At 37.8% G+C, this 13,383-nt stretch overlaps 2 protein-coding genes across 5 annotated transcripts in view; both read left to right on the top strand.

Annotated features, from left to right (window-relative positions):
• Window positions 1-13,383, top strand: part of ehmt1b (euchromatic histone-lysine N-methyltransferase 1b) — a 170,372-nt gene that overhangs the window by 47,487 nt on the left and 109,502 nt on the right. For all 4 annotated transcript variants that reach the window (XM_020526558.2, XM_048613799.1, XM_048613801.1 and 1 more), the window contains 5 exons: window positions 666-748; window positions 1,034-1,140; window positions 1,802-1,924; window positions 6,419-6,520; window positions 12,129-12,233. In XM_020526558.2, the coding sequence (XP_020382147.1) occupies window positions 666-748; window positions 1,034-1,140; window positions 1,802-1,924; window positions 6,419-6,520; window positions 12,129-12,233 (520 nt within the window). The remainder of the gene's footprint in view (window positions 1-665; window positions 749-1,033; window positions 1,141-1,801; window positions 1,925-6,418; window positions 6,521-12,128; window positions 12,234-13,383) is intronic.
• Window positions 1-13,383, top strand: part of LOC109913773 (glutamine synthetase-like) — a 190,998-nt gene that overhangs the window by 170,866 nt on the left and 6,749 nt on the right. The gene's annotated exons all lie outside the window — the stretch shown is intronic.

Here is a 13,383-nt window from a genome sequence, read left to right as displayed (position 1 = left end):
AAAGATGGAGAGTGCAGTTTATCATGGACAGTGCCGTGGCATTGTTGTTGACTTGAAGGTTTTGGTCATCGTATTCTGCAAAATACAGACTTCTTCCACTATGTTAATAGCCTAACATTTTGAACCATCCTTTGTTAGTTTAGTGAACAAAAGTTCCCAACATGGCACTAAGCTTGCAGGAAAGCCTCTGAATTTGATTTCATGTCTCTATTGAGTTTATTAATATGATTGGAATGCTGGCATTTAGGATATCACTGATCTAGGAAAAGTAAATGAAAATGTCTTTTATCTGTGGTTTCCTATTTGGTCGATGCATGACAATATGGTGAGAAATTGGATCATTGTTAGTCACAATATCCTCAGGGGTGAATAGTCTGTCAACTCTTGCTTGTGGAGCTGATTGAAAGTTGGATAGCAAAAGTTTAAGAATAAAGCAACAGACTAGGAATGGATTCTGAAATCTCCTTGATATTTCTGTATCTACTTTGATTAAGCTTAAGATTGGGAGCTCAGCTTTGGGAAGTTTGGGCCAAAATGTATCTTCTGCTCTGCGAGTGCATGTTGGATTTCACAGTATTGAAAGCCCTGCTGTCCATATTCCTCCTAGTCATGAAAGAATAGCTGATGGTCCTGTGCTTTTTTAATGACATTTTTTTTTCATATAGACCCAAGAAGCTGCGTTTTCACCCAAAGCAGTTATATATATCTGCTAAGCAAGGAGAGATGCAGAAAGTGCTTTTAATGTTGGGTAAGTTTTAATATAGCTAAATTTGGGATATAAAAATGAAACACATTTAAAAAGAGAATGTTCACAAGACTGTTCAATCAGCTCTAAAGGAGTGGGATTTATCGGCTGAAAAGCCACCTTCCTGCATTTTTTTTTCTTGCATCTCTAACTTATAGGTGGAAATAGCAATCGCTTTGATATTTTTACTTTTGTAATGTACTGATCTATAAATGGCCTTAAATTAAGACCGTAGGAACACAGAAATTTGTCTGAGTGCTCATTTTTTTCCGATCATCTTTTCTCTAGTTGATGGGATTGATCCTAACTTTAGAGCTGAGCACCAGAATAAGCGGACACCTCTTCATGCAGCTGCTGAGATAGGCCATGTGGAAATTTGCCATATGCTCGTACAGGTTAAAACGGTTTTATTTTATTAATTCTCGGTCCCTATCCTTTTCATTATATCTTGTGTGTGTTCCACCTAGATAATTCTGCAATAAAAGAAAAAGAAAAACCACCTCCCATAAATTCATTACTATATGAATTCAGCATTACAGCCAAGCATATAATGTTGTAAATCATAACAAAGAAGTGCAAAAGCTGGAAATCTGAAACAAAACCCACAATTTCTGGAGAAGCTCAGCAATCGTGGCAGCATTTGTGGAGAGAAAGCAGTTAAACTGTTTTTCCTCCACAATGCTGTTTCACCTACTGAGCTTCTCCAGCAATTTCTGCTTGTTGTAAGTCATCTTTTTTTAAAAAATATTGAACTATGTACCTTGTGGGCAAAGACCACATTTATTGTTCTTCCTGACTTGCTCATGAGAGGGGGGTGATGTTTCATCTTGAATCATTGCAGTCTATCTCGTGATTTTTGTTCTGATTTATTCTTTACATCTATTTTAATATAAAAATACATTGTTGCAAAAAATTGAGTGAGAAGAGGTATGAGCCCCATTGAATAACATAGTTGTAATTCTGATTATTGTTTTCACTAGATAACAACTGAAAGTTCTGTTTAGAATGAAATGTTGTTTCAGTTTGTACCATAAAGACAGTTGGCCTCTCTTGCAGGCTGGTGCCAATCTCGATACTTGTGATGATGATCAGAGGACCCCACTGATGGAAGCAGCAGAGAACAATCAACTTGAAACAGTAAAGTACCTCTTGAAGGCAGGTGCACTGGCAGATCACAAGGTTAGGCTGAAAGTAAAAGATAGCTTTTAGTGTTCAGTAATCTCTTGTATTTTCCCTGTAAATTAAACTTGGGCTTGAGTGTTGCACCAGTTTATAGTGCTGTGTTTTTGGATGTAAACTAATGGGTTAAAGTCTCTGATGGTTCTTGGAGTCCCAGATTAAGGGAATTTGGTGGTCTCACTTCCATATTTTGTGCAAAAGCATACTAGCCAAATTTAGAAATTAATTGAATGAGGTTCACTGATGACAATCGAGGAAATATAGAAACATGATAGTCCAAAATGACAGATCCTTCTGAAGCTGAAATTGAAGCAAGTCATTAAGTGAAGATTATTCTGCATCTGTGATCTGAGTTGACACAGGCTGCCAAAGAAATTCCAATTCCCATAAATGCCAAGCATCACCAATTTTAGAAAATGTCTCCAAATATCTAAACTTAAGAAAGGCTACTAAACTCTCAGACCCAGAATCCAAAGAACGGAATCTGCTGACTTGTTCAGTAGCCTCGCTCTTCTGTTAGTTCATTGTTATTAGCTTCTTGCTGACAACCATTGGTTGTGTTTTCTTGAGTTTTTAATTCATTCATGGGATGTGGAGTTTGCTGACTAGTCCAGCCTTCATTATAAACATCTTAATTCCCCAACAGAAGGTGATGATGAGCTGCCTACTTGAACCGCTGTAGTTAATACAGCATAAGAGCACCCACACAACTATTTGGAAGGAAGTTCCAGGATTTTGATCTGGTTGTAGTGAAGGAAAGGCAAGTCAGTATGGTACATGACTTGAGGAGAATTTGCAGGTGGTGGTGTTCTCATGTATTTGTTACCTTTGGCTTTTTAATCATTTGAGGTCATGAGTTTCGAATGTGCTGTTGGAGGAGCCTTAGTGAGTTACTGCTGTGCATCTTGTCGCTGATACACAGTGTCAGTGATGAAGGAAGTGCAAGTTGAAGGTGTTACATGAGTGCTGTGTACTGGATTGTGTTGAACTTCTTGAGTGCTGTTGGAGCTGTTCTTAGCCAGGCAAGTGGACAGTATTCTGTGATAATCTTGATATATGTCTTGTTGATGGTAGACAGGCATTTTTGGACTGACTGTAGTTTTTTTTGCTTAACTTCAAAATCATTAAATAGTATGACAGTTATCATATAGTCAGATGCTATGACCCAGTGAATAGTGTGGTTACGTTGGAGATATGTGTGACTCCAAGAGGAAGCAAAACATCAGAAATATAAAATTTAGTTACCATGTCATGCATCTGGTACAAGATACAGTGGGAATGCTTTCAAACTCAAAATCTTTACATTGTGGCTAATTGGGCATAATGGGCTGGATGAGCACTCCCATGTTAGCCATTACTTATGTAGATACATTGTATTTCTGGGGTGTCTATTAAGCGGTTTAGTGACTCTCAGACAGAATGTGGGTATGGTTACAGTTCACTGACAAGCAACCTTCAGGCCTTCTCACAGCTACCATGGTAACAAGAAAAATCTGTGAACCTATGGGGCAAATCTTTGTTGTATTGGCATGCTATTTCAACTAGCCATGTAATTCCTTTTGGAATCGTTGGTGCATAATGATAACCTAGTAGAAGATAGATGTTTGACAAAGTTAGAAATGAGTTTAATTTATACAGTTCTGTTCTGTTCTGAGGAAGGGTCACCGGACCCGAAACGTTAACTGTTTTTTCCTTCACAGATGCTGCCAGACTTGCTGAGTTTTTCCAGCAACGTTGTTTTTGTTATGATTTATACAGCCCTATTTTAACATAAGAACTCGGAGCAGGAGTAGGCAATTCCGTCGCTCGAGCCTGCCTGCTCCAACATCTCATGATGACGATCTCATCTCGGCCTCAGCTCCACTTTCCTGTCTGTGCTCAAACCTTCGAATCATTAATTAAAGTTTATCTATTTCCTCCTCAAGTCACTCAATGTCTTAACATCCACTGCACTGAGGTTGTGATTTCCATGGATTCATGACCCTTTGAGAGAAGTAATTTCTCCTCAGCTTAGTTTTAAATCTGCTACATCTTTTCCCAAAACTATGACCTCTCGTTCTAAATTGTCACACGTGAGGGAACATTCTTTCTACATCTACTTCATTAATCCCTTTTAGCATCTTATAGACCTCAATTAGATCTCCTCGTTCTTCCAAACCCCAGAGAATAAGGGCCTAAACTGCTCAATCTCTGTTCATAAGACAAACCTCTCATCTCTGAAATACCTCCAAATAAGGGGAACAAAATAGAAGAAAATTATTCCAGTGACAATTCCCAACAAAACTAAGCTGGAATATGACCTCAGGTAATGCTTTGTGAAAAAAAAATATTTTGTGAATTGAGTTTTGCTGGCCAGACAAGTATTTATTACGAATTTCTAATTGTCCTTGAAAGGGTGACATTGAGCTGCCTTCTGAAACAGCTGCAGTCTGTTATGTGTAGCTACACCCACAATCCTCTTAGGAAATGATTTCCAGGATTTTGACCCAGCAACAGTGAGGGAATGGCAATATAGTTCCAACTCAGCATTTTGAGTGGCCCGGAGGGGAAGTTGCACATGGTGGTTTTCCAATGTTACCGTTGTTTCTCTTGGCTGATACCACGGGTTTTGAAGATATGTCGAACATCTTGGCAAATTGCTGCAATGCATCATGTATAGGGTGTTTGCAATTGCCATTCTGCGTCAGTGCTACATCAATTAATTTTGAAGGTGCAGTTCTAGTTTTCTTACTGTTGGTGAGTATTGCACTCTTATGCCATCTTGTGGTGCAGGCAGTCACTTTCAGCAATGGTAGATTTGGGTACTATTCAATAGAAAACAATCCATTAATTTTAGTTAGAGTATCTAATCTTTTAAGTAATGCTATGGGGCCCAGCTTGGTACTTTGGGCTCTTTTTAGGAGTAGACACTTCAGGATGTAACCGAACCTGCATTTACACCAGGATACCAAAATTGGACACATTTGATTTGGTTGCATGATGTCAAGATAGCAACAGCTCAGCATGAAAAAAGGCCCTTTGGCCCATCATGTCCATGCTATTTATCAAACATTTATCTATTCTAATCACAGTTTCCAGTGCTTGGACTGCTGTGGCATTTCAAATGTTCTTCTCAATAGTTATTAAATGCCTTGAAGGTTCCCAACTCTACTGCCCTTCTGGACAGTGAGTTCCATATACAACCAATCCACTGGGTGAAAAAAAGTCCTCAAGTCCTCTCCAAGCCATCCACCTCCTTACCTTAAAACTATGCCCCCTGTTTATTGATCATTGTACTGAAGGGGAAGCTTTCTTCTTATCTACTCTATCTATGTCCCTTAGAACTTTGTACACCTCAATCACATTCCTCCCTTAGCCTTGGGGAAATAACACCAACCTATCTATTCTCTCTTTGTATCATGTTTGTATGCATGCAAAGAATGCAACTATGTCAAGCAAAAACACTAGGGATGCCTTGCAAGTAGAGACGCATGGTGCTGCCTGGCTCCAGGGAGGCAAGGTAGACCAGTGGAATGGTGGTATGTGAATTGATTTCACAGCCTGGAACTTTGAAGCTCACAGGGCACAGATGTGGAGTGAGAATCACCCAGTTTTATTTCATGACTCGGAAATGTAGTTCAGGATGAGTTGCATTGGGCCTTACCTTTCTTTGGAATTCGGCATTTATCAAGATCAGTAATTTCATTTCTGCCAACTAGTATCAGAATCAAGCAGTCCTTGAGGAGATGTGCTGAACTTCAATTTCAGGAAGATGAACACCACCATTTGGCTGTCCATGTGGCCTCTGAACCACAAAATTAAGGATAGTTTTGAACTGTCAGCTGAAGTCCACTTGAAACTACTTTAAGCTATCTAAAATTAATTTGCAAGATTCTCAGAATCTGCTGATGTAGGAGACTTTGATCCTGCCAGTTGAAGTTAGATTTAAATCCTGTTTCCTTTAACCAATGCCTTGGATCCACTGTGCAACTTTATTTTTTGACTTCCAGCATAATTTATTATTTTGAATGTTGAGATTGAATTTAAAATTATAAATTGTATTGGAAGCATAAACTTCTAGATTGATATTGCATGTGAAATAAGTGTAAATGATTTGTTTAAAACTGCATATATTAACATTTTACTAGAGTCGTGTGGCTTAATTGCAATTCTTTATTGGAAATGGTTGCATTTGTCACTGGCCCTGGACCTCCTATTTATGTAACTAAACAAATCTCTTTTTGCCTTTACTGGCGTTACATAGCCTGCAGACAGTTTATTTTACCTAATAATTCCTTTGGCTTTAGAAAAAAAAAAGTAACTTGAAAATGCTCAATATGTTTAAGTTTTATGAACAACTGAATGTGCTCCCAGTGATGTTTCTATGTATTTCCCATTGCTGAACACTCTGGGTATTTGATAACCAAAATTGAATTAGTGATTGCAATTATCTGTCTACATATTTTTATGCTGCATTTTACTTTTAATTGCACAATTCTGACTTTTTCTCCTTAGGATGTTGAAGGGTCAACTTGCCTTCATCTGGCTGCTAAAAAGGGACATTATGATGTGGTTGTATATCTTCTATCCACGGGGTTAATCGATGTGAGCTGTCAGGTGAGACAAATATTTGTGACATTGTCATAATTTTTATGTCCCACAGACTAGATGTCAAATGTTTGTTTCCTAATATCCACTAAGGTATTAAATCTAATTGATGTATTCCTGGAGGATTCATGACATCATCCACCTGCCTTGAATCACGCCGTCCTAAACACTCAATATTGGTCAGTCTTCCAAATATGTTGCCTTCCCAAGCCAAATACAGAGAAAGTCACTTTGTTACCCTAATTGGTTACTCTTGATTATTCATAATACTGCCATCTTTCCTTTTCTCCACTAATTTTATAATTATTGGAAACATTCAAAGAATTTAAGAAACAAGATAATTTGGTTTAAAACCCTTTTGATTTTTCTCCTCAGTTGCTTATGGAAGTGTCTTGCAGCTAATCATCATTTTCTTTAGATTTCAAAACAGTCCTGTACGATGGGTAATCCGAACCTCTGTTGAGTTAAAACAGAAATTTTGCTTAGTGTTCCTGGATAAGGGAGCAGGGAACTAAATCTAGAAATCCAAACTATGAGTACTCATATTTAAATATCAAATGAACATAAGGTTGTTCTTGGCTTTGATGACTCCTCTGCTCCGATCAGCATTCAATGTACATCTGTTGAATGAATGTCAGGGTAAGATACTGGGAACTGCATGACGCTCAAGTTGTAATTTTTGACGTGAAAACGGATGAAAATTGCAGGGCGCAGTTGGCGGCAAAAGTAAAGCTGAAAGAAAATCAGTTTTTAAAATGCTAAAGCTTGCTGTGTCAGTCTGTTTAAATGCAGTAGTTAAGATATTTAGTTAAAATGTATTTTTGCAATATAAACTCATGGCTTCCATGGGAACTGTCTCTCTTTCACACAGATATGCTTTTCACATATCTTTAGGGCTGTGCACTTCATCTAGTTTACTGTATCGTGGCTTGTAAAGCATGAATGGCTTTGCAAGTATTACTGAAATATAATCAAAATGTTATTGAAAATCTTTATAAAGGAATGGCAAATAATGATGCATACTTCTACATTGGAAATTTAAATAAAATTGTTAAAATTATTAACACTCAAAAGTATTACTAAACTTAGTACAAAAGACATGAAACTGATTTGCAAGTTATAAGAAATTTTTAACAGATTTGTTTTGGCATCCCCACCAGGTATGTAATATAGTTGTGTATGCAGTTTATTTCTACAGTTTATAACTGCTAAAGTTAAAAGCATTTTATATATGAAAATTGTCAAATATAAATCTAATCTTAATACCAAATCATTAAATATCCTAAGGGAGCAGGAATTCTACTTGACAATTAAAACATCCATAGAAGAGGTAAAAGCTAATATAAAGACCTCGATTTTGTGACAACAGTTGCAACTGATCTTGAAGAAAGCTGCCTACAAAGATCTAGGAATTTCTGTGCATAAGTTTCACCTTTCCTGACCTTGAGTCTGACCCTATGTCAAGGAAGCCTCCAGACATCGGCAATAGTGATTCATCAAGCAGAATAAGCAGCTAAATAAATGGAAAAATACTCTGATTGCAAACTAGCAAGCTAAAGGCACTGATTATGCTTCATTTTTAATTTTTTTTTATGGAGAGCAAAATAAATTATTGATTGGGATATACACTTAAGATTAAGTTAAAAGGTAAACTATTTTTAAAAAAAATTAAACAATATGCAATTTTTCATGTTCGAGAAGTTCGGTATTCCGCAAATGAAATATTGGTGTTTCAGGCCAGACAGGGTATTTAGGAACAATCATGAACTGACTTATGCTATTTGAAGTCCAAGATGTACCTCATTTATCAAGGCATGACCCATCGAGTGGGCTTCATGATGACAATTACAGAAATCCCTGCTTGTGAAATCTGATTACAACTGGATTTCTACCTTGGTGTTCTCTCCCGCAGAATCCTTCGTTCATTGGCGATTGACTGTATTCCTCAGGGTATTGTCACTTCCAGGAATCTCTGAAACTGGGTATCTGTTTGAGTGGTACTTGCCCGGAAGATTCCTATATTCCCTGGCTCTTACAATTGTTCTGAATGGCCACCCACCTACTTTCCTTGCTCCTTACTGCCTTTCTCTTGACCATCTCCAGGAATGTACAATCTAAGAAACTCTCATTCTTCCTGATGTTCCACAGTGACTTCAGCTGTCCCCTGAGCTTGGAAATCTGGAGCTTGAGCTGGAGCAACCTCCTACACACGGTCACCCAAGACATATGAAATGTCCTGAAGTTCCAATCTAGTGAAAATTTGCTTAATTTCGGTCTTCACAGTAGAGGAAAGGGATTCTTTATCTGACCCTCTAGGGAAACTAATAATGGTCCAAAATTTAATTAAGTTAATGTAAGAAAGAAAGCAGTTCTCTCAAAAGAAATGCTACTAATGACTAGCAAGTTCTCACAACTGGATGATTTTTACCAAAGATTCAAAGCAAGCAGTTGAGGCAACTACAGATGCTTTCGCCAAAATCTTCCAAAACGCACTTGATTCAGGAATTGCCCATTTTTAATCAAAATATAGAATCATAGAATCCCTACAGTGTGAAACCAGGCCACTTAGCCTTTCGAGTCCACGCTGACCCTGCAAAAAGCCTCCAACTCAGAACCACTCCCCTACGCTATCCCTGTAACCCTGCATTACCCATAGCTAATTCACCTGGCCTGCACATCTCTGGACAGTATGGGCAATTTAACATGGCCAGTTGACCTGACCTGCACATTTTTGGACTGTGGGAGGAAATCGGAGCACCCAGAGGAAACCATGCAGGCAAGGGGAGAATGTGCAAACTCCATTCATACAGTTGCCCGAGGATGGAATTGAACCTGAGTCCTTGGCACTGTGAGGCAGCAGTGCTAACCACTGAGCCGCCGTGCCACCATTAATATTTCAAAGTAACTCAATATTTGAGAGGTGAGAGAGAAATCAGGAAATTATAGATCTGTCAATCAGATTTTTTGTGATAAGACTCTTGGAATCTGTAGTTAAAAACAGAGTGACATAGTGCTTGGAGAAATTTAAGCTGATAAGACTGCCAACATGGGTTTATATTGAGTTAATTATTTCAAATGAAGCTAACTTAATTTTTTGTGACTGTAATTAAAATTGCGGTTGCCATTATCTAGGGATGTGGTTATAGCAGGGATTGGAATCTAAAATTAAAGTTCCTTGGCGTTGAAGCCAAACTATTGACCTAGTTAGGAAACTGTCTTTTGCCATTTAAACAATGTTAGGATAAATGGGTATGTACCAATAGAGGAAGGAAGTGACTCGCGATATGCCACAAGTATCTGGGCAGGGGCCTCAACTATTAATGAACGTTATTAATGACTTGGATATCAATAGAGAGCCATATGTCCAAGTTCACTGAATATACAAAGATTAGTGGCGTAAGTAGTAGTACAGACAGGAATATAAAGCAGCAAAAGACATTGATATGTAAAGTGAAAGGACAAAACTGCAGTAGATGAATTTCAGTATAATTATGTATGAGAACAACAATTTTAGACCAATGAACAGTGCATATGAGTTTGTTTAGAAATATTCTAAAACTAGGATCATGGCATTCCAAACAGATCAAAGAGTCTGTGTACACCGATCACTGAAATGTAGTCATTAAAAACAGAAACATAATCAAAAAGGCTAATATCGGTGTGTAATAACATATCGGTGTGTAATAACATCCCTGAACAGATTGAATAGAAAAACAAGTCAAAAAAAGCTAATAGAATCTAGAGACCTAGAATAAAAAGGAGAAACACAGCTATTTAAAGTCCTGGTTAGACCAAATCTGGAATACTGTGTACAGCTCTGGGCACCTCACATTAGAAAATCTATTTAGCCTAGGAAAGAATGTTACTAAGGCTCCAAGGTGCAGAACATGAGGAAGAATGGCATAAAATTAGACTTGCAATCATTGGAATGTAGGAGGTTGAGCAGGGGAAGGGATGTGTTGATTAAGGTTTTAATAATGTTAAAAAATTAATGGACTAAGATAGAAACATTGTCTGCAGCAGAGGGGGAAAGCAACAGTGAGGCCAATCAGGAGAGAATGTGGTAGAAAGACATTTAGTCATTTGGTAGTATAGACCTTGAGTATTGTTTAATAAAAAGGGACATGCTTTTAAAACTTGTCATCTTGCATTCATTAGGACAAGGTTGCTAGGATACCAATTCTCAAAGGGAATATCAATTTGAAGTCCATAGAAAAATGATGCTAAATAGTTGGCAAGTGAACTGTGATTGGTAGAGAAGTTATCATGGAGAATGCACGAGTTAATGTCCAAGCATTTTTTCCTTTTGTTTTCAAAGAACAAGCCCTTGCATTTGAATATATGTGATGTCTAGCATGTGTCAATAAGGCACACTGTGATAAACTCAATCTTAAGTTGGTAATTAGTGCAATTCCTAGCGCAGTCAGGATCGTTAAGTACATGTTGTCCAATAGTAGAATCATACCTAATGTTGGACACTATGTCCTGAGTTTTGGAAGCACGGGTAGTTGGATACAATCAGTTGCTGCCTTTTGCAAATAGTTGAAGGATGTATGACCAGTGTATCTGGCATTACCTAGCACTGAAATTCATATACCTTTTGTGTGGTAGAATAGTCTTCCTGGCTTGATGGCAGCATCTTGTTAGTGGAGTGTTACTTGTTACTTGTGTTGCAGCAGCATAGTAGCCATGCAAAATTTTTTTTTTTTCTTTATTCGTTCACGGGATGCGGGCGTCGCTGGCTAGGCAGCATTTATTGCCCATCCCGAAACTGCCCTCTGGGCAATAAGAGTCAACCATATTGCTGTGGGTCTGGAGTCACATGTAGGCCAGACCAAGTGAGGATGACGGTTTCCTTCCCCAAAGGACATTAGTGAACCAGATGTGTTTTTCCGACGATCGACAATGGATTCATCGTCATCATTCCAGATTTTTATTGAATTCAAATTCCACCGTCTGCCGTGGTGAAATTCAAACCCAGGTCCCCAGAACGTTATCTGGGTCTCTGGATTAACAGTCCAACAATAATACCACTAGGCCATCGCCTCCCCTAAATAGCTAGTTTCACCTGCTATTTAATTGTCTTTTGCAAACAGAGAACATTTCTTGCACTTTGCCCCTTTCAATTGAAAAAAAGCTTGGGAAACAGACTTTCTTTGTGCATTCTCTGCGGTAATACCTTGACCAATGATAGTTGATTTATGTGGTTTGACTTTAATCAAAAGCTGGCAGTTAATCAGTTCCTGTTGCATACCTTGAGGCAATGCCAATACCAAATTTCACTTGCCGACAATCTGTGATTCTTGTCTTGAGTGCAAGATGAAGAGCTTTGGCAGTGAATGTTTCTTCAGCGGTAAATGATCCCTCATATAAAAGATGACAAAAATGTGGAAGACTCTTCTGCAAAAAGATGCTACCTCAGTTAATAACTTCGAATCTGGGATTGATAGATTTTTGCTGGTCAACCAAGTATATTGAGGGATATGGAACCAAGGTGGATGATAGCTATGATCTTATTGAATGGCAGAACAGACTTAATGGGTTGAATGCCCTCATCTATTCCCGTGTTTCTACTTGATTTGCCAATTTACTTGCTCTCTCTTTATTCTCTGAACAGGATGATGGTGGTTGGACGTCTATGATTTGGGCCACAGAATATAAGCATATAGATATTGTAAAGCTGCTGCTGTCAAAAGGAGCTGATATCAACATTAGGGACAATGTGAGTTAAACAGTTGGGCATAAAGGAGGCTAATCATACGTAGTCAATCTATATACACAATTATATTTGGGAAGGACAAAATGTTTCTGATGCAACTGCTTTCTAGTTTCATGTTTTAACCATTTAAGTGTTACACAAATGGGGTAAAGGAAATTTTAAAAATATAATGGGGAGCTTGGCATTGCTTTTTAACAAATAAGTACTACTTCTTGATTTGGTTTCAGTTTGGCACTAGTTGATGGAATGAAGTCTTCATTCTCTTTTGGTTGTAATGGTTTTATATAAGTTGAGTTTAGGCAGTTTCAACCTAATACATTGTTTGTTGCAGCTGTTTATCACATTTTTGTTGTTACTTTGGCAGTCTGACTTCTATCAAACAGAGTTACTGTGAGAAAACTATGGTGCTGTAACTGCAGCCCTTTGGCATATTGTTTGGATAGAATGAGAGGAGATTTATTGTGCATATATTTCATCTGATCAGATTATGAGCTGTATCTGTCAAGTATCATATTGTCTTAGAAGCTTCATTTTCCTTGTTGCCAGGTGTCATTCCAAAGCAGTTACCATTTAAATTATTTAATCCAGCCAGAGTTAATAAGTGTAACAGACTTGTCAATGTTAATAAATTTTGAGTGAAATTTATGAGCAGTTAGACAAACAAATTGCAAATCTTTTTTCTAAATTGTAGAGTGTACCCCTGAAGAGTGAGATGCATCAACACAAGTTACAGATTGAGATGTTAATATGTCACTCCTACTGAATTACAGCTTGTCCAGCCTGTGTAGAATTGTTTAAGGATGGTTCTTCAATTTCAAGCGCAATGACAGTTGCATTTTGACATGGTCTCTGTTTACCTGCAGTGCAATTTTTTTTCAAAAAATGTTAAAGGCCACAAGGCTACATGCTTTGCATTGTAGTTGCGTCCCCTCAAGAGTAATTGTCAGAACTTCACTGAGCAGGTAGTAATTTATTTAACAAAAAAAAATAGCTTGAACTTCTGAGCTACAGTATGTGGTAAATGCAGCATGTTACAAACCGAAGAAACCGAAAACTTTTGAAACTGATAGGAATCCCCTACACCAAAATAAAACAGCTGTTACCTTTAGAAACTATTTCCGTAAGAAACTAACTAAAATCCCTTAATTTAAAC

This window comes from Rhincodon typus, chromosome 28 (assembly GCF_021869965.1).
Source record: "Rhincodon typus isolate 14 chromosome 28, sRhiTyp1.1, whole genome shotgun sequence".
Lineage (NCBI taxonomy): Eukaryota > Metazoa > Chordata > Chondrichthyes > Orectolobiformes > Rhincodontidae > Rhincodon > Rhincodon typus.
Note: the sequence above shows the minus strand (reverse complement) of the source record. Positions and strands in the feature narration are given on the sequence as shown.